The following is a 27,267-nucleotide window of genomic DNA, read 5'->3' on the forward strand; positions in this document are numbered from 1 at the left end:
CTGGCACAATAGTCACCATGAGAGGGCACACTTCTGAGCAAAAAAACATGCAAGGGTTTTCCTACACGACTTAACTGGAGTCTACATCGCTCTCAGATAATCTTTTTAAACACGCACTTCAAACCTCAGAGCTTTTGGAAGAAAATGTTTAAAGAAAAAACAGTTTTTTTCTGGCTGTGCTTTTGCCGTCTGGATGGTGAGTTACAAACTTTTTGGGGTGTTCTGGTGGAAGTTAGTTCAGATCAACAGTCCAATATTTAAATCAGTCAGAAGAAGCTCTTGCTCTTATTCCCAGATATTACTGAGATGTAGATGTGACCATGAGAAGTTTCCTACTGTTGTATTTACTTATGGAACTTATAACTCTAAACCAAAACGTAAAATGTAGACTATGTGAAGGTGTGTAAACTCAGATATCTGTGTTTTCCACCCTGCAATTTATTTCCCATGATGCTGTTTCTATCTTTCTACTTTCTCAAAGCTTGTAATCATTTCAAAACTACTTTAAACTTCAGTTAAAGTTTAATTTTAACAATGTGTGACTGAGAGACTGTTTCTGTGTGTTCTTCAGGAGTGTTTGCAGACACAGATGCAGTGAAGTCAGTGCCAGTGATGGAGGGAGATTCAGTCACTCTAAACTCTAGTCTCACTGAAATACAGACAGGTGATGAGATACTGTGGAGATTTGGATCTAACGGGCCTCTTATAGCTAAAACTGATGGAGTGAAAAATACAATCCCTGATGATCTTGATGAGAGATTCAGAGACAGACTGAAGCTGGACGAGAAGACTGGATCTCTGACCATCATGAACATCACAACTAATCATACTGGAGTTTATGAAGTTGAGATCAGTCTCAGCAGCTCATCATCTACATACAGATTCACTGTTACTGTCTATGGTGAGTAGAGAAATACAGCTCACTCTATTATATATTACAGAAGTGCCATTTTATTGTTATAATTCTTCTTAATACAACACAATAAAAAAAAAAAGTATTTATTTGTGATCTTTGACATTTCTTACACTGTAATTCCATTTTAAATATTAACCCATAGGCTTCTAAAAACAGATTTTTTCATATAAAAACACATATAACTCAGTCCAAATGATATTTCATGCATATTTTCACTTAACCATATACTTAAAGCCTTTTATTTTTGTAGACTGAAACATCTCCATTGACTTCCATTCAAACAGAGCAGCTTCTGGGAGCGTATTACAGAAAGATTATCACCTTATAATCCTGTCTTAACCTTTTGTAACCGTGACCATTTCAGCGAGGACTTGAACGTTCACCTGAAATTGTGTTTGATCGTTTGACATATAAGAGGTCAGTGTAATATAAAAAACATACTTTACATTTCAGACCTCAAAACCTCACTTGAAAACATTTATTGAAACCAAGCTACAACATTGTTACGTTACAATGTGGATAAAGTAGAGAAGTCGTTTTCATGTCAACACAAGAACATCTCTAACGTAACAAATAACCGTCTCCATGATCCACTGACTGATGCCCAGTAGGAGAAGAGATACAAACAGGACAGACACTTTTCCTACAGACCAAATAGTGCTATTAGGAGTCGTTCAGACAAGACACAATCTTGCTCTATTTTCTATCAATATAATTATATAAACCAAGCCTTTTAGATGATCAGATAAAGGGAGGAAAATGTATTGTGAATTTTTTTCATCACATCAGAAGTTTAAACTCTCACCAACTGACATCTCAATTTACTTTTATAGTGCAGATATGTCATGGTGTTTGTTATAGACTGTCATGTCTGTTTTGTAGGTTTTGTTCATGTTTTCATGTCTTTTATTTTGGAATTGTCTTGTCATGTGATTCCCTGTTCCCTTGATGTGATCCTGTCATGTGCTTCCCCTGCTCATGTGCCTTGTTTTCATTGGTTAGTTTGTTCCATACAGCATTTACTCATTAGGCCTGTTTGACTTGAACCGGCGCTGCACAGACTGATCGGTTTATGACATCAAAGAACCGCGAGTGATTCAAAAGCATACAGTTTGTTCTTCAATCGCTCTCGCGATACTTTGATGTCATTCACCGATCTGTGCAGTGCCGGTTCAAGTCAAAAAAAGCCTATTGATCTTGTTTCATTAGTTCTGTCTTTTCATTGGTTGCTTTTGTCATGTGATCCCCATAGTCTTGTATTTAAGCCCTTATGTTTGCCATGTTACTTTGTTGTGTATTCATCAATGTTATGCTGTTTCTATGTTCCACGTGTCAATTATTGTTATCAGTCAAGTTCTTAGTTCATGTTTCACATCTTTGGATTATTAACCTTGTAATAAACTGCGCCTGGGTCCTCTACACTATTGTCTTTGTTTGCTTCCATGTCAGCTACACAGATCAGACACTTTCTCCTACTAATTCACTCACACTAATGACTGTCTCTCTTTAGCCGCTACAACACCAGATGCACACACTTCTTCACGTCCTCCTTTAAGTCCTGCTTCAGCTCCTTCTACACGTCCTCCTCCAGGTCCTGTATCTCCGACAGCACTGATCTCTGCTGCTGCTGCTGCTGGATTTCTGGTGATTGTTGCTGCGATCGGAATGATCTGGATCTGCAAGAAACACAGAAAAGCTGATCAAGGCGGCAAGTGTTTCCTACTACTGATACAACTGTTAAACATGTATTAGGCATGATAATGAATAATTATACACTTTAATAATACACCTCAAATTATGTATTTTTAGGGTGAAAACTGATTTAGTGATTCCACTTTGTTGATTTAATGCATCTTTTATTGTTGTTTACAGTTGAGACTCGAGATGAAGAGATAACCTACGCTGATCCAACATTCTTCAAGAGAAACACACAGAAATCAGTAAGATCATTTATGACTGTCATCTGTGTCATTATCAGCAGAATCACGTTTAGATGTGTTTAGTGTTTTCCTGTATAAGTGTAAATGGCTATGCTTCCTGATTTTCTTTATTATTAAATTAAAACAAATAAAACAACTAGTTTTGATTATAGTGGGGTTACTAAAATTACAGTTAACACTAAAAAGTATGACATTAATCTGACACGGCCAGTTGAATGTGGTGCACCAGGGTTTGAAATCTAGGATTTAAAGTTGTTCTTTGTTTCTGTCGTGGTGTGCTTTTCCTGGGAAAGCTGACTTCATACACTCACTAAAAATGAATGCCATAGCGGTTTAAGAGAGCAAAAATTATGTTAAAAAAAAGTGAAGCTAGTTCTGAGAAAAGATCATGCGTATGTATAACATTTAAATGGGAAGTTCACCCAAACTCAAGAGTGTTTAAAAAAAAAGTGTGAAACAAATGTTTAGTTCCCAACCCCCAATCTGCCGACACTATCACAACTTTCATGAAGTAGCCGAAGACAAACCTCTTTCACAAGCACTTGAGATTCAGGGGCAGTTCATGCGTCTATTACCCCTAATGTCTCAATATTGCTGAGAGTGACATTTAAATGAATAATTATCTATTAATGAATATTTATATTTTATATTTATTTAGGTGAATATGTATATACTGTATGTGCATCATGCTCCTCTCAATAACAAAATAAACGCACAACAAAAATAACAGCGGTGAGAAAACAGCAGTTAAGAAAGATCTGATCATAGTGATGTGGAAATATTTGCACCAGATCTGCAATTCAGTACTCCAGTAAACTCACATCACGTATGGTATAGCACTTTATACAAATGTATTGCTTTAAATCAAACAGCTTACAGATTAAACATTAAAAACAGTGTCAGAGTCATATTGCGAATTAAATTAGAATACTGCATAAAACATTTCTGAATGAAGCTCCGGTTCCATCCAATGAGTTCAAGAGAACAAAATCATCACTTCCTGGTAAACTGGCACCAAATATCACTAAGAAAATGTAAGTTGCAGCAGTAGGAGAAGTAATGGTGGCTCTTTTTTCGTATATAATAAATTAAATGCACCTTTGCGTGCATACAACACAATAAACATGGTCAATTTATCTAGCATTCTGAGGCGGATGCCTGATGTTTGAGAACGCTGTCAAATGAGACCATTCTGGGAGATAATTATACTGAGACACTTTGTATCAGGCATTTTAGATTAAGCGCAATTAAGTTTTTTTTATGTGCATTAAGAATTTAAAATCTAAAAAATGTGCATAAAAACTTTAATGTAAAAAATAATATTTTTATCCGATATAAAGACATGCACACTGACAATCATTCATAAATGAAACAGCACTCTATTACTGGAGGACGCAATTGTTCTGTTTTGTATGGAACTATTTTCATTAATAAAATAGAGCAAAAACCATCAATAAAATTGTCTTTGTCAATTAATATAATTAAGAGTTTATTGAACTGTTGAACAAAATGAATACCACATTTCTAATCTTGCTAATATTCAAGAAAATAGCACTCTTGTCATTATATTGTTTTACTATATTATGTTATATGCACAAAAAACAAGAACTCGTATCGATCAATTAATCATTATACGCTTAAAGGAGGGTTGATAAGTGATGAGCTATTCTGCAAATATTTGCTTTTAAAATATTGTTTATCATGTATAATTTTTTTGTGTATATAAAAGAAAAGTTGCTATTATATTTAGATGACTGGCTGTAATGTGTGAGAGAGTTTAGCCATCTTCAATCTAGCTCGCTAATTAACAATAAATGTTAATAAGTGTCATCAAATATGTGTCATCATAAGGATGTAATTATAGTGCCTAGTAATGTGTTACAGATAGCAGTCAATAAAGAAAAAGCAACATCAGAAAACTGTTTTGTGTAGAGACATGACACCTTAAGGTGTCTTATGGCTCGTTTCCACTGAGCAGTACAGTACGGTATGGTACAGTACGGTACGGTTCGGGTCTGTTAACCATGATCTGGCTAGCGTTTCCACTGCCAACAGTACCCTTACTTGATAGGCGTGGTGTTTCGATCGACGTCATTTTCGCGCGAAGAAGAACATAGTAAACTACAATGGATGACATACAGCAGATCTTGTTCTTGCTCCTCGACATGTTTGTCACAAGAAGACAAGCGCCGACATTAGGCTTTTCTCAATATTAAGTACGCAAAGTTTGTACTTGTCATGTGCGACTCCTACATGCAAATGGTACAGCGCGTTCTTAAAAGCGTCACTCAGCTCGCGATCTGCTACTCCGGTTATCTCTGTTACTCTGTATGTACATTTTAAGCAACAATAAAACGAAATATGTTATAAAACACTACTCTGCCTCTTAATAAATTAAACATTATAGGGACACAAATGTGGTTCATGCGCAACGCATATTGATTATTCACTGCACGTTATACGTTATTTTATTTAACAAAACGAAATTTAAAACAACCCTAACGTTACCTCTTTTCGTTTAAATAATAAAAAAATTACACATATTACAGGCAATATATGTTGCAATAAACATCAGTGATAATCTTGTAATAAGAAAATGACAAGAAACCCTATTTCTTTTTGTAAAATTTCAGTTTTATCAATAATAGCCAATATAAAAGTTTAAGTAAAAGGTACAAGAAGCTATACAATAAGAAATAAAGCAAACAATTCAGTCAAATGTCCAAATGCTGCGCTCTAGTCTAACATTACAACAGTAAAGTTAAATACAAATAGCCTATAATATGAAACTAAACTTAGCCCTCAGCCAAAACGATTGACAGGGAACGAATTATATATTCACGAGACCAAAGATCGCCCGTTAGGTCTGCACAAGACGAATTATATCTCATGTTTAACCACTACCGTCGGAGTCATCGGCGAACGTCAGAAGAACTAACTTAGCCGAGGAAAGGCTCATCCAGCCGGGAAACATGAGCGCCGAGCGCCCGCTGATCGCATGGATCTCACAACCGGGGAAAAACAAATCATCTTTAGAAATAAACCACATATTTGAGCTTTAAACAACTACATTCTCGCCTGAAAAACTCTTAAAATTACATTTCGTGACACAGTAACAGTAGTATTATATTAAACTGTATATTAAAAAATGGCGCTTCTTATGTTGTCATTCCCCTCGTAGCACGTGACGATTCTCTGTCAACCAATCAACGTCCTGCAGTGAGTCTAGCTCCACCTTTTAGTACCGTACCACTGTGCTAGGTACCCCAACGGAAGGGTACCCAAAAAGTGGTACGGTACGGTTCGGCTTTTTGGTACCATTCTCAACTTTTGGCAGTGGAAACGCAAATAAAAGGGTACCGACCCGTACCGTACCGCTCAGTGGAAACGCGCCATAAATCAATCTTAATCAGATTTTCAAAATGTGAAAGACCACAAACATGACAATAATATAAAAGTGTGTATAATATATCCAATATTGTGTGGAGTACCCAATGTGACCAAGACAGCACAACACACACTAACAGAGTCCATCCACTTCCATCCACAGAGTCCCGACTGTGAAGAAGGGAAATCTCACAAAATCTCTCGCAGTCAAACGTGACTTTAGAGTAAACAAACATGTCAGGTAACACGCAAGAAGAAATGGCAATACTAGTGTTTGGACTGATATTTTCAAAAAATAAGATCGCGGGGAAAAAAGGTTTGTCATGGAGATACCGTTTACTTGGTCTGCGTCCAAAATCACACACTCTCCTTGAGTAGTTATTATTAAAGTAATTACTTCACAACTTTATGAAAAGTACATTCTATATAGCATGAATGCGTGTTGTATGAATGTAATCCAGATGTACTACATTCATCATGTTGTCATTATCATGTGATCTACCAACATCAGTTATGTCGCTTCACTGCCATTCATAAATCCTCTCCTGTATCCATCATATGCACACTTCATCATCTCACCAGAAGTAGCAGCTCATCCAGGGACTTTTACCCATTCTTTTACGAGTACTGTGAATTCGGACATACTTATTTTTGTCACATAGCCTACTGTTTTTCACCTACTATATAGTAGGGAAGTATACCATTTTGGATGCAGCCGTGGACTTTACATGTTACAGTGTCAGCTGGAGGTGAGTCTTCAGTCAGCTTGCTTTCAATTTGGTATTTAGATTCCAGAACGTTAGTTCCCTTTCAAAATGTTCACCCATATTACGTCTTGCTAGACGCTATGGGGAAACTCCTTTTCTCAGATTATTGTATAACAGTGCAGTGTTCTGCACACGCTTATTGGCTGAATAGTGGGAACTGCACGAATCTATGGCGATGGGGACGCATCTGGCCAAAACCAGGGGGGGTGGGGAATCTGCCTATATAAGCAGCTCATCTCGCCATAGGATTCAGATTTATTCTACTTCAGCGACGACCTTCACACATTGCGTTGACTCTCCTGCAAGAAAGCCTTTTCGCCGTCAAACAGCCCAGCAGTGGAACGAGCTGAATCCTTGCTCTGCAAGCAAGCAGATTCAGCCACAGGTAGCCTGACACACCGGCGCGCTCACAGCTGATTCACCGTTCCCCTGCGGCCATCTGACAATATATTAAAAGAACAAATCTGTGCAAATTTTGCAACGTTGATTTAAATGTTGCGCCGTGCACCTCTGCACCTGTCTGACGAGTTCAGTGAGTGCAATGCCTGTCTGGAGAAATCCCATGCAGAAGCTGCGCTCACAGAGACAAGCTGATCTCTCTGTGAGAGTATGTCTCTCTCTTCTCTGCGCTTGTGGATCATTTTCTTTTCAGAAGGCGGCTCCACCCCTCGCGCTCTCCCATTTCTCTCCTCCCAGGAATATGGAGGTATTTTTGGTGCAAAACTACTGAACGCCTGTGACAGTGGAATTTGAAGTTGTAGAGAATAGCCACACATGTGTATCAGTAAATTTGAAGTCACAGAGAGAAATGTTTTAAGAGTTGCAAACTTGTAGACTTTTTTTTTTATCTTCCACAAACACAACACAACAGTTACACCTTCTCAAATTCTTCATTGCAGGTGCACAAATCCTATTCTACAAATCACAAATTAAGGAACTCATACACTCACATTTTTGCTACAGTTGCTGCAGTGAATATGGTGCAAAACGCATTTACACACCTGCATCAAAAAATGTGTAGTCACGGAGAAATTTTGCTCATCTGCAAATCAGTATGTGAATTCATCCAATGAGAGTTGCACACTTGTAGAATATTTTCTCACAAATGTTTTGTATATTTTTCTAGCACAAACACTTGTACATAACTACAGCTGCTTGAATCTGCTGCGACGAATCTCAAACACTGTTTTTCGCTTTCAAGTGACAAGTTTCGCGCGCTCTCCCTTTTGCACCAAGTGCACCGTGAAATGTGGGGCAAAATGAAAGTTGTGCATCTGTAGAGGCAGTGGGCGGAGCCTACATGAATATTCATGAGTTTCCCGGGCATGCGCGTGGAACTGCTCATTCTAGTTCACGCTCCTCATTTCTCAGCAGGTTTAATGGATTATTTAAAAAAAGGTAAATATAGTTTCAGCGCGAACTTAAACTACAATTGTGTATCGTTTCGTTAAATTCATAATGTTTTTATTAATTCGTCACTGACTGAATGATTGCTGGCATTCACTTCGTGTAGGCATATATACAGTAGCTACAGCAAACTTCAACTCGTCGTATAAATTGCACCTTGCGAAGCTTTAAAACTAGCCTGACTACGTCAGACTTCGTACTTCCGCTCTATTTAATTTCGCTCCTGTACTGTACCCGCGACCTATCTCTCAGTTTTCCTCCGGCCTGAAAACAGCCGGCCAATCAACGAACAGAGGGCGGGCTGAGAGCCGTGACGTAGACGCTGATTGTACCGTGGATGCGTAGATTTACTTCACATAATCTGCAAAAGTCATTCACAGACATGTTCACTCCGGTATTTCGCTCGATGGTTTTGTTTTCGCATCATACATGTGTTTACAGTGGAAGTTAGATGCGGCTGAGCATGCGCATAACACACGCCATAACCAAACGTTATGTGATTGGCTTACGGGTAACCAATGATTTTAAGCTTCAGACTAGCGCCCCCAGGCGGTAAAGAAAACGTTTTTCTATTACGGAACTCCAGACTCTCTCTACGAAGCAAAGCGAAGTAGCAGAGTCTGGTATTACCAGGCTACTTTAAAACTGTGGCTTTTACTATGTTATCATTTGTTGATTGCAATAAATTAAATAAACCCTCATAAATGTATCTGTGGGCTAACACTTTTTAAAATATATATAATATATCCTGGTGTGATTGTTCTTAAATTATTGTTCGTTTAAATAAGCCAAATCATTTAAGACCAAACTCAAACATGAATGTGTTGCTTTTATACATACGTACAATTTGGATTAAACAAAATTGTATGGACAAAAGTGGATAAATTACATTTGATACAACTAGGTTACTGTAAATGAGAAACAAAAAAACACTTAACATTATTTTACAGAATATAATAAGCCACCAATTTGATGTTCTAAAAAAAATATTTACAAACATACTGGCAAAATAATGTAACAATATTATTTTTAATGTTTTGATTGCAAGGTGTGCTTGTGCTGGTTTTGATATAATAATATATAGGCCTACACTGTTAAAAAGTTTGGTATTAGTAAGGTTCTAAGGTAAGGTACCTCTAAGGTACCAAGACTACATTTATCTGAAAAACAGTAATATTGTGAAATATTTTTATCAACTGTTTTCTATTTTAATGTTTAAAGCAGAGCTCATTTTACTCTAGATTTCAGTGTCACATGACCCTTCAGAAATCATTCTAATACTGATTTGCTGCTCAAGAAACATTTCTGATTATTATCACAGTTGAAAATGGTTGTGCTGCTTAAGTGTGGAAATTGACCTTGCCTGCTATAAAAGTATAACATTTCTTAAATCATAGTGATTCCAAACTTTTGTCATGCAAATCTTAAATGCCAGAATGTCATGTTTTAACATTGATCCAACAAAGTTTAAAGGTTTAATTTTCAAGAGTTCAAGTCAGAAGTAGATCTTGCATTTGTATCGATGGTCATCATTGTGTATCATCCAGGCACACAGAGCAACACATAAGGTCAAAGAAAGAACATGACAAAGAGAAACATCAGTGTAGGGTGCAAAATGTTTATTTGGACACGGATATGGTTGTGGAGTTATTTCCCAGAGATTATTGCCAGAGATGACACAGTTGTAAAGCTTCATAAGGTAAGGTATCAGAAGAGCTTAGCAATTAATAAATTAAATGGTAATGGTTCATGTATTTAGGAATATTCTGCTCTTCTGTTGGAAATAAGTGGAATATATATATTTTTTTTATTGCAGTGACATTCAACAAATGATAACAAAAGACAGTTTAAAGCATTGCAATGTACAGAGGAAAAGCACAACGAAATGAACGAGTTGAAGTTTGCTGTGCTTTATATAGGCCTACACGAAGTGAATGCCAGCAATCATTTAGTCCTTAACGAATGCGCAAAATGTGCAAACTAATAAAAACATTATGAACTTTATGAAATGATACACAATTGTATTTTAAGTTCGCGCTAAATCATTTACCTTTTTTTAAATAATCCATTAAACCTGCTGAGAAACGAGGAGCGTGAACTACAATGAGCAGTTCCACGCGCATGCCCTAAAATAATGTTAAGTGTTTTTTGTTTCTCATTTACAGTAACCTAGTTGTATCAAATGTAATTTATCCACTTTTGTCCATACAATTTTGTTTAATCCAAATTGTACGTATGTATTAAAGCAACACATTCATGTTTGAGTTTGGTCTTAAATGATTTGGCTTATTTAAACGAACAATAATTTAAGAACAATCACACCAGGATATATTATATATATTTTAAAAAGTGTTAGCCCACAGATACATTTATGAGGGTTTATTTAATTTATTTAACAAATGATAACAATTAGTAAAAGCCACAGTTTGAAAGCTTCGCAAGGTGCAATTTATACGACGAGTTGAAGTTTGCTGTAGCTACTATATATAGGCCTACACGAAGTGAATTGTAGCAATCATTCAGTCAGTGACGAATTAATAAAAACATTATGAATTTAACCAAACGATACACAATTGTAGTTTAAGTTCGCGCTGAAACTATATTTACCTTTTTTGAAATAATCCATTAAACCTGCTGAGAAATGAGGAGCGTGAACTAGAATGAGCAGTTCCACGCGCATGCCCGGGAAACTCATGAATATTCATGTAGGCTCCGCCCACTGCCTCTACAGATGCACAACTTTCATTTTGCCCCACATTTCACGGTGCACTTGGTGCAAAAGGGAGAGCGCGCGAAACTTGTCACTTGAAAGCGAAAAACAGTGTTTGAGATTCGTCGCAGCAGATTCAAGCAGCTGTAGTTATGTACAAGTGTTTGTGCTAGAAAAATATACAAAACATTTGTGAGAAAATATTCTACAAGTGTGCAACTCTCATTGGATGAATTCACATACTGCTTTGCAGATGAGCAAAATTTCTCCGTGACTACACATTTTTTGATGCAGGTGTGTAAATGCGTTTTGCACCATATTCACTGCAGCAACTGTAGCAAAAATGTGAGCGTATATGAGTTTCTTAATTTGTGATTTGTAGAATAGGATTTGTGCACCTGCAATGAAGAATTTGAGAAGGTGTAACTGTTGTGTTGTGTTTGTGGAAGATAAAAAAAAAAAAGTCTACAAGTTTGCAACTATTAAAACATTTCTCTCTGTGACTTCAAATTTACTGATACACATGTGTGGCTATTCTCTACAACTTCAAATTCCACTGTCACAGGCGTTCAGTAGTTTTGCACCAAAAATACCTCCATACAGGAACCTTCACAATCACTAGTACCCCTAAGACTTCCTGTTAATGAAGTATCTGGTAAGAATCTATTCTATATTAACAATGCATTAAATCACATTACACATTAATAAACCACAATAAATAAATAAATAAAATAAAAATAAATTAAGTGATTTCAAGTCTCAAGTCAAGTGAATTACGGGTCATTGGACAGGCGTCCAATCACAACTGACTTCCGGAAAAGGGGAAGTAACCAATGACATTTGAGGTTATTAAAACAGTAAGTCCCACCCCTCGAATACCAAAAATCAAAGTGTTCGAGCGAGCAAAAGCGGCAGGTGAGAGAAGGTCAAGCATGGGGCATAATCATGTGTGTGCTGTGAGACTTGTCCTAGGGCTTGTATTGCGTGCAGAGGGCTTGTATTGCGTGCAGAGGAGATGTCATGCGCGCGTAGGGTTTGAAAAGAGCCCGCGAGTTCCTGTTTCCTCGCGTGTAGATCTGTAATCCTCTCGCGGAAGTTATTTACCATGTGCGCCAGCATCAGTTCTGCGCTCGGTTCTTTTAGGCATTGATTTGCCGCCATACTGAACTCTGAACTTTTAAGGGCACCAACCGCATTACGTCGGAACTACCGAGTACCGACTCACATTAAACCAATCAGTGCAAATTTCGGTACCTGAGAACGCATCTGGGCCCGAGAGAGACCATGTGACGTAACCCCTGCAGCTTGTTCAAACACAACACACAGGGAAATGGCTAACCGAAAACGTTCTGAAGCGTGGTTACATTTCACAAAACTAGAAGCAGACAAGGCTATTTGCCTCAGGATGGAAGCTCCTAATCAAACACAAGATAGGCTATATTTAAAATTATTCTTTTTTTTTAAAAGCTCCAGAGTGTACTGTATTTGGTAGCAAAATAGCAAAAGTCCCCGCAGCAGCTGCAGCTAAGCTAACACACACCTAAAGGCAGCCAGTGCCAAAGTTTAGGGCCCAATGATTCCTGTATAATATTTTGATATTATAATAATACGATTTTAATTTTAACAGTATAAAGCTCAGTTGTGTTGTTTGACAAAAAAAAGTTTGTCTAATTTTATGATTAAAAGATAAATTAAATTAATGTTTTATGTCTACATTTGATAACCAGAAAACACACAACACAAAATTTGTGGAAAAACATTTTTTTTCAAAGAAATGATTTGGTTTTATTAAATATTAAAATGGTTGTTTTTGATTTCAATTAAGTAGGTAGTAGCCTACAATTTACAGGTAAATATTACTGTATACAAACATCACAGACAATGGCAGACAGCGACCAAGGCAGCTCTGACATAATGTCAATAACACTTCTATACATGAATTCTTTACAGTTATTGAGGTAAACATACCTAAAGTACTGAAAAACCGGTACTGCTGGATGTTAAAATGTGAAATGTACCAACTCTACCCGCGACCCATAGTATTAGCGGTATGGAAGATGGATGTATGGATGACTATAATCAGTATTATACAAACCATATCTTGTTTTTATTTATTGTTTAATTAATAAAAATAATTTGAGCACATTAACCATTATATGCAAGATTAAATTAGATTCAATTTGTCCATTAATATGTAAGTGTAACGAGGTTAAATGTTATGGGAAGAAGGAGGCGGGAACCAGCGAACATTACACATATTTTAATAACATAAATAAACCAATACAAAAACTAAAGTAAAGACGGTAGTCCCTCACGGTCGACTGCCGGCACACAAAATAAAACAAAACATTGAATAAAATAGTCCAGGCCTGGTCCTCTCTCGATCTTCACGATTGTCGCTCCTCCTTTTCTGCTTCCGCTACTCCGTGAGAGATACGAGACCGGTGCGTAGCGCTGGTGTCGCTTATCAGCAATCACGCCACCAGCCTCACGCCATTCTCCCACGGCCCTCGGCCTTGTCCTGCTCGCCACAGTAAGATTTAGGCTACTATATTTTACAGGGTACCCAAGATTATACATTTCTAGTACCAAATAACAAATGACTTCAATACAATCTATGGTTTTTCAAATATGAAATTTATTCACAGACATTAAAAAATAAAAAATTATTATTTGACGTTAAGTAGGATATCAGTATTTGTATTTCTTACCACTAAATTGTACAGTTTAGCGGGACATGGTTCTTTTGGCCCATAAGCAAAAACTTCTCGATTAACATCATGTTCTCTTCAATAAGGGTGTAAAATCTATCCGAAATCATAAGAACTATCATCTTATTATCTATATTAATTATAAGTATTTATTCAATAAAGAGTCAGCAAAACGAAATGACAGTTAATTTTTAAAGTCCCCCTGTGGTGAAAATCAAGTTTTTAATGTTGTTTATATGTCTATGTAGCCTAATGTTTATGATATACTTTAAGGCAAACCATGTGCAAATTCATAAGTTGACACCATTGCTGAGTTTTGTTCAAACTGCAGTGAACCAAAGACGATCTCAAAAACACGGTTTGAAATCACTGGTGTTTCTGACGTCACAAACTACCTTGTAACCAATCAGATCAACGTGTGATCATCAAAGAGTGGATCTCTGAGCTGCTGTGAGTGAGGGGGAGATGGGTCTAATTTGCATATTCATAGAACCTATACTAATTGAGTCCAGGGTGTAGAGTTACATCCAAGCTATTTTAACTCTGCGTTCGGGCCAATTACCAAGATCAGAGCCCTCTCCCCGGACAGCATGCCAAATACGTTTACCAATTTAATCTATCCAACTTATTTGTAAGTGTGAACTCGTGAAATGCTGTATTAAACAAGTATAGGTCATTACAAATAAACATCTTCGACATTTTTAGTTCACATGCAAATAATAACCATTAGGGAACATTCAGTATAAGTCATTTTTAGGTTTATTAAAAAATAAATACCCTGCAACGTTCTGGGACGTTATTTTATGGTTGCAAAAAAAAAAAAAAAAAAAAAAAACTCTGGCAGGCAGGACGAGGCATGAGAACGTTGTGAGGAGGAGGAGCTTCTGGAGCATAAAAGGAGTAGTGATGACAATGAAGGAAGAGAGAGGACCAGAGGGTTGTTCCATAAAGATGCTAAGAAAAGCGGGGATTAAACTCCAAAACAAATAAGTTGGGGCTAAAGCGGTTTCATAAAAGGTAATTCAAGTTCACGCAATCCACTAATTTGATCCAGGTTTATATAGTCTAGATAACTGCGTGTGCACGTGTTTCTTAAGCAGCCCTAGAGGTTGATCATAGATCAAATCGATCCACCATCAAACAGCGTATATTTTGTGCTGTTTTATACATTTTGAGACATGGTGTTTGCAAAACTTACATTTCACAGGAATATTCTCCATCTGTAAATCTTAGAAAGTCATGCAAATATTTCCATTTTGCTGCTAAACTTCACATTGAACGAGCGCTGCTGTGCGCATGCATGCCAAATAGAAGCGCAATAATTCTGACCAATATATACAATTTGCTTGGAAAATTAATAGGCTATGCGATATTTTATAACACCAGAAATATCTTCTAATTATAATAATTTATCTTTAGGATGTTGGATAAGTTGCAGTGAACTTATAGCTCATTACACTCATATATTTTATACTTAAAATACACGGAGCAGAGAGCGCAGCAGCGCGCCGACACACACACACACACACACACACGGAACAGAGACCGTGGCGCACACACGGAGCGGAAAAGACCCGCTCATGAAAGCTGCGCGAGAATGAAACCTGATCGCCGAACACAGAGGGGCGGACGGCATATTTTTGGCCTTTTCAATAGCAGCCGCAACAGGAAATCATTAAAACGAGGCAAAAAAAAAAGTGCTGCGTTAATTGCGTTCTTTTTTTTTTACGCGTTAAACATCTCAAATTAATCGCAAAGATTAACGCGTTAATTCCCCCCAGCCCTAATATATATATATATATATATATATATATATATATATATATATATATATATATATATATATATATATATATATATATATATACATATGCTACAATGATAAATGAGACACTTATAGACCTACAAACATGTTAAATTATATTGTATACTATCAATTGTTTATGTAAAAAAAAATATTATTATATATATATATATATATATATATATATATATATATGGGCTTACTGAGTTCGAAGTAAGTTACTGAGTTAGAGTAACTGAGTTCAAACTATTTTAAGTTTGCTTTTACTTTTAAAAGCTGTAGGTTTATTTGGATATTAAAGTGTTTGAACATTCGCCGGTTCCCGTCTCCTTCTCTGAACCCCGTTACAAAACCCAAAGAGAACGTTCCTAAAACGTTATTATTTGGTTCTCAAAAAAACCCAAACGGGAACAAAATACTTATGTTAGGGGAATGGTCTGTGTTTGCTGGGTTTGTCCTCGGGGTTCCCCCCACACAACAGGATTTATGACTGTAAATATAAATATATTGAACATGTTGTATATTTAAGATTTGAGATTGGTGAAGCCCCAAAGTTCTTTCGAGAAGATTAAATCACTCTTAACACACCTCACACCACAGGAAAGTCTGATAAGATTATCTGTAACCATCAAGATAATCTGGACTTTACCTAGGATTGTCGAAAGGGGAGAATTGGGCCCAAAATCAGCCCAATTATCCTGCGCCCGTTCTGGGCCGACAGAAACGTGCCAAGCACAAGTCAATAAGAAAATACAGGGCCAGGTCAGTGGGGATCTCCACCTCCTAGTAGCCCATCTAGCTCACAAAAAATTATCTTAGCGTCCACTCCGATAAGCAGAGGTGTAAAGTCCAGGGGTCAGAAAGTAAAAGTCCTGCCATATGTTTATTCCACCCATGAACTCAGCCAGCTGATTTCACTAATTAGTTCTCACTAATTATCTCCTGGCTGAAAAACTGTGCTACTTAGCAAATCCAGCTGATTGGAACAAAATACTGAGGAGGACTTTTACTTTCTGAACCTGGACTTTACACCTCTGCCGATAAGGCTAACTGACCAACATGGTGACATCATGATATCTTCAACATACCATGCAAATGTGCAATAGAAATCCTACTGCGCAAATTACCATAAAAATGTTTTGTTTGCGTGCACTAGGGTTGTGTGATTAATGGAAATTGAGTTTCGATTTCGACTTCCAACAATTATGAAAACATGATCAATAAAATAAAATGATTGTGTCCCATTTTGCTCATTTCCAGTGGTGCACTTTCACTCCTCAAAGGCCCGAACTTATCATCATTAAACGCATCATTAAACGTAAACCATTGGGAGAAAATTGTATGTATTTCAATTAGGGCTGTCAAAAGATTAATCGCGATTAATCGCATCCAAAATAAAAGTTTGTGTTTAAATAATATATGTGTGTGTACTGTGTATAATCAAATTTGTATATATACACACACATGCTTGTATATATTTGATGGTCCTCGGTCATTTCTGACCGAATAATTTTCTGTTTTGAATTTCTAAAAATCACAGCTTCATCGGAAGGTTATGATACTTCGTGACTTTTCTGGGATTAGGTATGTGAATACAAAAAAAAATTGAGGTCATGATCCGAGCATGCTAAGTGGTCGTAAAAAAAATAGTCACACTCGTGGTCTTCGGTCAAAAATGACCGACCCATAGGAAATGAATGGGAAATTTACAAAAACACAAAAATTCTCTGAATTTTTGTCTGTACAATCTACAAATCGGACACGATTCTAAAAAAAAGTACACCGTAGTAAAGGGGTGACACTCTACAACATCAAGAGTGCAAAAAATTCACACCCACCCACACACACACACATACAAACACACGTTTATACACATACACACCAATAAATTCAGATTACAAAAATCTGTTTTGAATTTTTAAAAATCACAGCTTCATCAGAATGTTACGAAACTTGGTGACTTTTCTGGCATTAGGTATGTGAACACACAAAAAAATTGAGTTCATGATCCGAGCATGCTAAGTGGTCGTAAAAAAATTAGTCACGATTTTGGTCTTCGGTCAAAAATGACCCCCATAGGAAATGAATGGGAAATTGACAAAAACACAAAAATTCTCTACAAATCAGCCACGATGCAGAAAAAAAGTGCTCAGCTATGAAGGGGTGAAGCTCTAAAACATCAAGAGTGAAAAACATAACATAATTAATAATTATAATTAATATATGTATATATAATTAATATAATAATTATTAAAATTATTAAAATAATAATTAATAAAATGTTATAAACCTTGGCAAAAAGTATTATTTGAGAATTTCTAAAAAAATACATTCAATCCACATCTTAAAAGTAAGTAATTTGGTCCAAAAACAACTAGAATTCACAAACATCTCCATTTAGAGCTATACAGGCATCTAGTGGTAAACCCATGCAATAACATGTTTTATTTAATTTTATGTTTAATAAATTGATTAATTTTTTTTTTTTTTTTTTTTTTCTGAAAGCCTAGTCTCTATTTTACCCGAAAATACTGCATAGAATTTTTTTTTTCTAAAAAAAAAATAAAATAAAAAAAATCATTATTTCCAATGGCAAAAAATGGACTATAAATATTGCATAAATATTAATAAGTTCAATCAAATTGTCTCAAAATTCTAAATTAAAAAGAATAAATATTATAGAACAAAAATAAATTGCATTGGTTTTTACTGGGATGGAGGAAGTTTCATTTTTAGGTGTCCGGTCATTTATGACCGGGAAGGCCCCCACTGTGACTGCTAAAGGAAGACCATCAGAGGGTTAAGAAAAATGTGTAATTTATATATAAAAAAAAATTATATATAATATAAATTATATATAAATATATACAGTATATGTATGCAAATATTTCTTAAATATATACATGCATGTGTGTGTATTTATATATACAAAATAATTATACACAGTACACACACATATATTATGTAAATTATATATCGCGATTAATCTTTTGACAGCCCTAATTTCAATATATTGGATCCATGCATTCAGACTTAGTGACAGGAGCCTAATAAACCTGCTGACGCCCATGTCAATAATGTTAATCAAACAAGAAAAGACAGAGGAAATCACTTACTGCTCTTGACTGAATGATTTTAGTAGTTTTAATAGGAATTAAAAAAAAGTTTTATTCTTATAGTGAAGACTATGCCGTTTTATTTAACATTTGATTATTCAATTTGTATAGCATCAAAAATACAAAACTGGTGTGCACATCCCAAACCCCCAGATTGGGCTCAGGTGCAGGACATCAAAGTAACATAAACAAAAAAAGAAAAGTGAAGTCCACACACTGCAAGCTACTCCAGATAAATTTATTTAAAGCACAACGTTTCGACCATCAGGTCTTCATCAGGTACAATGCAAATGTAGAGCAAAGTGAACTTTATGTAGAAACAGGTAATCACCTAAATCGGGCCCACACACAAGTGTTGTGACCAATAATACAAGTAATTGACAATAATAGGTAACACGTATATATATAAATAAATAATAGTGAGAAAAATATAAATAATAATAATAAAAACATTTATACAAACAGCTTAACTAATAATAAACTACAGATAAAGAAATGGCTCAATCACTATAAAAAAGACTTAATAAAGTCCTCATTCAACCCCAATGGTGACAAAGTATTTAAGGTATAAATCCAGAAACATTCCCTCTGTAATAATTTCTTCTAATAATCTCCTCTTGAGGGTTTTTTTTTTTTTTACATTCTCTATACCAATATATTGACTGTAAGCCACTGACGTTATGGCCTGCTTATTTAAAATGAGACACTATAGGACTACGCATATCTCTGGTCCTAATATTACTACGATGTTCGCTAATGCGAGTACGCAATGATCTAGAGTAGACGTTTTACCAACATACGCAAGACCACAAGGGCAACGAATGAGATAATTCACATGAGTAAAAGCACAGGCAAGGCCGCATTAATGCACAGGCTTACCTGGGCTGAAGCCCAGGGGCCTCCCAAGTTCAGGGGCCTCCCAAGTTCAGGGGCCTCCCAAGTTCAGGGGCCTCCCAAGTTCAGGGGCCTCCCAAGTTCAGGGGCCTCCCAAGTTCAGGTTCATGATGAGCTGAAAAGGTCATATTGTTTTGTAACTTGTCAGGTTTTCTGTCAATCACTCTAATCGCACATTACATGTCTGCTGATTGAGTGACCCACATGGCCCCATAAGCCCCGTTCACACAGCCAGCGATTTTGTCGCTGTATGTCGCTAGTCTCTACACTGTGAAGCCGCTTGTGGGTGTTGGTAGTGCTGTCGCTCTAATGTTATTGATAGACTGCTCGTCTGGCCACATCTATACAAAACACCATCACAAGTGATGCAACTATATTTTAATTTGACTAGGAATAGGCTCAAAAGAAACAGTATGCTGTTGGGAGAGTGTTTTTACATTACCACAGCAGTGTTCAGTGGATTAAATAATTTACTAGATTAACGATCGATCAATCTACAAATTAAACTCACTCATACTGTCATAAATTACAAAAACGTCATCCGAATTTGACAAATAATCAATTTTCTTGTCCCTAATAGTCAACATAATGCAGGGGAAACTGTGAAATGAACTGCAGCAGTGCTAAACTTGCATCATAAAACTACAACACTCGAACTATAAATGTATGAATTAAACTCACTGAGACTGTCGACAGTTTCTTTTCCATGCATCATTTTATTATATCCATGTTTGTGGTTACAGTCAAATCATATAAAACAGTGAAATCGCCCTCGAACTCTTCTGTCTTTCCTGCACTGCACTCGAGACGGTGACGGGGGCTGAGCTCCACTGAAAGGCTTCTTTCCTATTGGTTGTCACTCGTGAAAATTGCTTTTCATTTGCATAAAGTAAAAAAATTCTCAACTGTGATGTAGATTACCTAGATATTACACTTTCTTAAAATGAGACTCCATAAATTGAGGGGATGGGGGGCCTAACATTAGGTTAAGGCGGCTCTGAGCACAGGTAATGGTACCACGTATCGGAATATTGCAGGCAGAGCGTGGATGACTAAAGGAATTGCACTTATGTGTAAAGGCACACTGGACACAATTGCCACACATGTAATTGCCTGGAGGAAGAGTTGGAATACCTTGTTTTACACGTGAAGGAAATTCAGATTTTACAAGCAAGTCACAAAGGTTGTTTTGACGTTTAAAAAACAATTTCGGGCCATTCTTAAAACTTGAAATAATATGCCAATGCTTATTTAGGATTCTGCGAAACTCCGCACCTAATGCTGAGTAGCCTACTTAGTAGTGCAAATGGGGACATTAAAAAGTTGCTTTTTATTATTATTATGTTTAGTTTGTAAGCACTGTATCTGAGATATCTCATTAAATTTCTTTTTGGCATTATCGATCTATTCATTACGGTAGCCACGATTAAAAAATATTTTCGTTAAATCAGCAGATTGTTGAGATTAGGATTCCTCTGTGCTACAAACTCTGCGAACACGCTTAAATTGACTAATAGGCAAACTCTTAAAGCTGCCGTCGGCAACATTTTTTTTATCATATTCAGTGTAATCGACACTATAATCCGACAGAACAACATAAATAAGGTGGTTTTAGAAAAAAACCCGAGCTTCTAACTCCACCTGGAGCGTGTTATTTGTTTTGCAAAAATCCAGCGCTCCCGCTTCATCAGGTCCAATCAGCGCAGGGGGGTGTGATATCTGACTGTCAATCACAGGTCGTGCACACGCCACAGATCCCCCCTCACTCGCGCACGTTAATATCACATGCACACGCCACGCCTGAAGTTCGCCTGGAGATTGCATGAAGCGTGATGGCGGAGAGAAAATCTACTAACAAGCTTCCAATTCCTCGGTTATTGCTATCTATGGATAGATTAGCCAGGGCTGCCTACCTCCGAGTCCGAGTCCGAGGTGTGTTGATAGATGCTGAAGAGACAGACGCGTTCACAGAAAATCAGGTACACACGCACAGTGACGCACTGACGAGCACGACCTCGATGGGAGGGTGCTCGCTGGTAGTGGGGAGGGGCATGAGAGTTGTAAACATTAACAATTTTGGCTAATCGACCCAATCTGCCAGACTTGCCGACGGCAGCTTTAATTAGATGTCTAGGATGGAAACTATCGCCTCTTAAAATAGTATTGCGATCCGTTGGTTTTCGATACAGATCGGTATGGAGTTTCCCGTCACATAGCCTATGTATATTCTAACATCAAGAAAACTGATGCTTACTGGATCACATTCCATTGTAAAATTCACATGCTCAGTCCTTGAGTTAAGATAATTCAGAAACATCAACAACTCTGCAGACGTAGCCTTAAGTAATCATAAAAATGTTATCAATATACCGTTTGTAAAGCAAAATCTTAGGAAAAAAAGAATTTGATTCATTTAGAATGAAGTCATTTTCAAAAACTCCCATGTACAAACAAGCATAATTGGGTGCCATTTTGCTACCCACTGCAGTACCTTTCACTTGTAAATAAAAATCATCCTGAAAACAATTTTGTATAAAGCTTTGTATAAATGTTTTTTTTTTGTTTTTTTTTCTCACTATTATATATATATATATATATATATATATATATATATATATATATATATATACATATTAGGGCTGGGGGAATTAACGCGTTAATCTTTGCGATTAATTTGAGATGTTTAACGCGTTAAAAAAAATAACGCATTTAACGCAGCACTTTTTTTTTTGCCTCGTTTTAATGATTTCCTGTTGCGGCTGCTATTGAAATGCCGAAAATATGGGGATCGGGTTTCATTCTCGCGCAGCTTTCATGAGAGCGGGTCTTTTCCCCTCCGTGTGCGCGGCCGCACTCTCCGTTCCGTGTGTGTGTGTGCGCGTGCGTGTGTCGGCCATAGGTGTCGGCGCGCTGCGCTCTCTGCTCAATGTTCGACTCCGTGTTTGCGCTGCATGTTCTGCTCTGTCGTTCACGGACCAAACGCTCCAATCATGTACCGATCACGCACTGGAAAAGAAAAGTCCGCTCAAATAAGGTGAACTTTCTCTGTAGACTTCTGTTTGCTGAGCTGGTATAGTATTGCTGGGCAACAATGTTAAAGGGATAGTTCACCCAAAAATGAAAATTCTGTCATTTACTCTCGCTCAAGTTGTTCCAAACCTGTATGATTTCCTTTCTTCTGCTAAACACAAAAGAAGATATTTTAAAGAAGGTTGGTAATTAAACAGTTGCTGGTCCCCATTGACTTCCATTGTATTTTTTTTCCTACTATGGAAGTCAATGGGCTCCATCAGTCGTTTGGTTACCGACTTTCTTCAAAATATCTTCTTTTGTGTTCAGCAGAATAAAGAAAGTCATACAGGTTTGGAACAACTTGAAAATTCTTGAGGAATTTTTATTTTTGGGTGAACTATTCCTTTAAAATGACCTGCTCTGATCACATGCTCTCTGGTAATAATAGCTTTTTTGGACTATAGTTTATTTTTATAATTAGTAAAAGAAAAAATTGAAAAAAAAAATCTTAAATTGATTATGTTGATTGATTATTGAAAAAGAATAATACATTGATATATTGATGTTTAATATTATTTTAATATAGGGCTATTTTCTGTTCCTTTTTTTCCGGTGATTCTAAGTTTAATTATTGATGATTACAAGCTTGGAGGAAATGCAATTAATTGCAATTAATTACAGCAAATTGTGCAATTAATTAGTAAAAAAAATTTAATCGATTCCCAGCCCTAATACATATACATTGGCATGGAGTACTTTCCATAAGATCATCTCTCAATGCAAATCAAACCAATGCAGCTATTAGGCTAACTGAAATAAAACCATGCCAATCTCTAGGTATGGTGAAGGCTATGTGATGATGTGGGGATATTTTAATTCCAAAGGCCAGGGGAACTTTATCAGGATGCATAGTATCCTGGATCCATGAAGTAACTGGCCTTTAAAAATAAAAATCTGCCTGCCTCTATGGGAATTTAACATAGGGGTGTCCAGACTTATGCACCCTGTATTTTAAGGAAGAACATTTATTTATTTACGATACATTATTCATTCACAAAGAAAATTGGTGTCCTTAAAGGTTGGATTTTTCCTAATTTGTTTAATTAAGGCATTAAGTTCAATTTCCAAAAGATGATTTTTTTTTTATTCCTCTTTTTAGTCAACTTTAGCATGGGTGTCTAAGCTTATGCATAGCACTGTATCATTTCCAGCAAATACATGCTTGATATATATCATTATCGTTAAATAAATTACTCATATAAAGTTTTGGTCATATGGCCCACTCATAAACGTGATTGTAATATTGACCAAAATAATCATGATTATGATTTTTGCCCTAATCGAGCAGCCCTAGCGTGTGCCTGTGCCTAAATCCGCCACTGACTTAATTAATCCATAACCATAAACAAAGGCACTAACTATGAAAAACCCTCTCTTTCTCTTCTTTTCTGCCTTTCACCTCTAGCTCTTATTAGCAATTTTTTACTAAACCTGCCATTGCATTCAATGAATATTGATAAATGTTCTCTTTGTATGTTCTGTGTGTGTTTTCTTTCAGAGTGTTAAACAGGAGGATGAGGTGATATACGCAGGTGTCGTCACCAGACGTTAATTAAACTCACTGTGAGGCTTTTTCTTCATTATTGATGTTCTTATCAATAAGGTTTTATGTAAACTAGAAAGATTATTGAAACAAAGCTGTTTAAGATTCAAAATCAGTGCTCAAGCTTATATACGCTCTTACTGTTTTCTGAAAGGTGCGTGTATGTGAGAGATAACTAAAGTAACACAAAGGTTTGGTTAAAGCTGATTACTGATATCAGCCACTGTATGAAGGTTAAGAGCATTAAGAGCATGTCACTTACACTGCGTTTTTTTATTTTTATTATTGTGATCCTGCATGGTAATGTGTGTTTCAGTTATAGTAAAAGTTAAAAGCACAAAACATTACAAAGAGATAGTTGAGCCCCATGGGACATTAACTGGATTTTATTCAAGAGTTTCTCTTGTGTGGATTCTCAACAATCCCAAAACTCATCCACATTTACCAGACATTTATCATACATTTACTGAATTTAACACAAAATTTGGGGGAGAGTGCAAAGTTACATAGATAACATGGTAAAAACCTCCACTTTACAAGATGCCCTACTGGGATTGATGTTAAAGCTCACACAGGAACGGCTCAGATGTTTGTTCACATGTTTTCATTTTGAACAGGGTATTTTTCAGTTTTACTCTGTATGTTCAGGAAATCCCAGATGACTTTAAACAGCCATTTTATATGTCCTAACAGCACATTCTCAGTGCATTCAGATCAAAAGTCAATGACTGATAAGCATAAAACTGCAGAATAACAGTACACATTTAATTTTGTGATCCATACCAGCAGCAAACAGATGTTTTGGTGTATTTTTACAGTATTGCCTTCAACAGACTCAAACCACAGAAGGCCTCAGTTTAAGATCTGGAAAGAAAAGTGGTTTCATCTGTTGAGAGCATGAGCATGAGTTTTATTAATGGACGTTTGTGGTTGATGTGTATCAGTGTTTGCTCGTCTCGAGGTGTGAATAGTGTGAGTGTGTGTTCTTGTGAATCTTGTGGGGTTGAAGAACTTCCACAATTTTACTTCCTCTTTATGCAAAACATAACGTTTACTGCAAAATAAAGTACAGAATGGAAAATGTTTATTCTAAATATATTCTCTGTGAGATCTTACTGTGTGAATGTGAAATATTAATATTATTTACTATGTGTAAGTATTCAGCAGCATTTGCATATCTCTATATATCCATGACCCCATATATCTGAATATATATCATGATCTGTGATCCTACAGATAAAGTGTTAGAGTTTCAGTTAGTTATTTGCAGCTCAAGCAACACTTAGTTATTTCTGAGAAGTTTCCACTAATCTTGTTATCATGCCTGTGTTCACACATCTTATGTTGATCTGTTAATGTCAAAGAATCATCGCCTGAATCATAATGTCATGTGACTCACTGATAGCTCTATATTAAAACTTTCTTCAGCAGACAGTGGAAAAACACACATACATTTTACACTATTAAAAGCATCCAAAACAATTTACTACCATTTAAGAACCATCAAATGATGTTTGCCTACAAAATGGTATTATTACAGTATCTAACAGCAGGGCCTAACAAGGCTATGCTAACCAGCTAAACTCTGAGCCCCTGTTATTAGAGAGTCATAGACGAGCGCTCTCTAGTGTGCAAAACTAGAGTTTACCTCTACAAGAAGAGCTCTACTGTTAACAGATAGGGCAATATAAATATATCTCATAGTGGAGCAGCAAATAAATTATAACTAATCTAACTAATAAATCTAACTAACTCTTACCAAAAATACTTTAAATATTTTTGTGTATATTTTTTTAATGTTCAGGTCTAAAAATGGTTTTATCTACAGTAAAGAGTCATTCACAAATAAGTTAAGCTTTATAAATCCTTCATCACTGACAGATAAGACATTTGTTTGGTTTCAAAAGACTGTCCGGAAAGATTCACTTTCACGTTACGAGTGAAAAGCTGCTCTAAACGATTCATGGAGTCAGACATTAAAGGGATAGTTCACCCAATAAATGGAAATTATGTCATCATACTCATACTTGTGTTGTTCCAAACCTGTGTGAATTAATTTCTTCTACTGAACACAAAAGAAGGTATTTTGAAGAATATGGGTAATCAAACAGATGATGGCCCCCATAGGCCTCCTAGTACGTAAAAAAATCCTATGGCTGTGTCTGAAATCGCCCCCTATACCCTTAAATAGGGCACTTGTCTGAGTTTATTATGAAATGTAAGACAAGAATAATGTTTTCGGACATGAAAGCATAGATGTTATCTTTTGTTTTGCTGTAAATTAATCAATAACACTAAACTGACAATAATATAAGCCACTGGGAGACCGTAGACGGTCAACATTCAATGTATTGCATTAATTAATAGCCAGTTCATATAAAGATTTGTAATAATAAGTATTTTTCCTAAATTAAGTTTTAATAGTATTTTCGTGCCGTGACCGTGTGGCCGGGAACATGTGTGACGTAGCCAAGCACTCTTACTAGACCGTCTCATTCTAGTGTTTAATGCTGAGGAGAACACTAGTCTACAAGCCTCAGAAGGACTGAACTAGGAAGGACACAGCCTCTGTTTATGAAACACCCATTGAGTACACTCATTCAATCCCACAATGCACCATAATAACGAGTGTACAACTGATGTAGGGTGTGTCCCTCCTAGTTCAGTCCTTCTGAGGCTTGTAGACTAGTGTCCTCCTCAGCATATACGCTAGAAAGAGAGCGCTTGGCTTCATCACACATGTTCCCACCCACACGTTCACGGCATGAAAATACTATTAAAACTTAATTTAGGAAAAATACTTTGTATTACAAATCTTTATATGAACTGGCTTTTTTTTTAATGCAATACATTGAATGTTGACCGTCTACGGTCTCCCAGTGGCTTATATTATTGTCAGTTTAGTGTTATTGATTAATTTACAGCAAAACAAAAGATAACATCTATGCTTTCATGTCGAAAACATTATTCTTGTCTTACATTTCATAATAAACTCCGAAT

At 36.4% G+C, this 27,267-nt stretch overlaps 3 protein-coding genes across 6 annotated transcripts in view; 1 reads left to right on the plus strand and 2 right to left on the minus strand.

The window, feature by feature from the left end:
- LOC309476263 (uncharacterized protein) lies at positions 1 to 27,262 on the plus strand. Of its 4 annotated transcripts, none has more exons than XM_082139545.1 (5): positions 1 to 196; positions 572 to 901; positions 2,484 to 2,856; positions 24,235 to 26,312; positions 26,349 to 27,262. In XM_082139545.1, exons 1-3 carry the CDS (start codon positions 145 to 147, stop codon positions 2,666 to 2,668), a joined length of 567 nt encoding a protein of 188 aa, XP_081995671.1. In that variant the 5' UTR covers positions 1 to 144; the 3' UTR covers positions 2,669 to 2,856; positions 24,235 to 26,312; positions 26,349 to 27,262. The 4 variants fall into 4 exon arrangements, with proteins under 4 accessions (XP_081995671.1, XP_081995670.1, XP_081995669.1 ...); XM_082139544.1 differs by having other exon boundaries at positions 2 to 196; positions 2,427 to 2,856; positions 24,223 to 26,312; XM_082139543.1 differs by having other exon boundaries at positions 2 to 196; positions 2,427 to 2,856.
- The window catches only part of LOC309475975 (uncharacterized protein), a 150,842-nt gene that overhangs the window by 34,776 nt on the left and 88,799 nt on the right, over positions 1 to 27,267 (minus strand).
- The window catches only part of LOC309476167 (uncharacterized protein), a 36,327-nt gene that overhangs the window by 5,991 nt on the left and 3,069 nt on the right, over positions 1 to 27,267 (minus strand). Inside the window, exon 3 of one of the 2 annotated variants that reach the window (XR_014197945.1) lies at positions 2,405 to 2,592. The exons of the other annotated variant lie outside the window; for it this stretch is intronic. The gene's annotated coding sequence lies outside the window, so the exon portion shown is untranslated. The remainder of the gene's footprint in view (positions 1 to 2,404; positions 2,593 to 27,267) is intronic. 2 annotated transcript variants of the gene reach the window in all.

Source organism: Leuciscus leuciscus, assembly GCF_965113295.1.
Source record: "Leuciscus leuciscus genome assembly, chromosome: 15".
Taxonomy (NCBI): Eukaryota; Metazoa; Chordata; class Actinopteri; order Cypriniformes; family Leuciscidae; genus Leuciscus; species Leuciscus leuciscus.

What these genes read in the sequence shown, in the direction of transcription:
- LOC309476263 (XM_082139544.1), top strand. Translation starts at nt 145, where the DNA reads ATGTTTAAAGAAAAAACAGTTTTTTTCTGGCTGTGCTTTTGCCGTCTG. An exon ending in GTGCTTTTGCCGTCTGGATG is followed by an intron (nt 197 to 571) that starts GTGAGTTACAAA and finishes TGTGTTCTTCAG; the next exon opens with GAGTGTTTGCAGACACAGAT. An exon ending in ATTCACTGTTACTGTCTATG is followed by an intron (nt 902 to 2,426) that starts GTGAGTAGAGAA and finishes GTCTCTCTTTAG; the next exon opens with CCGCTACAACACCAGATGCA.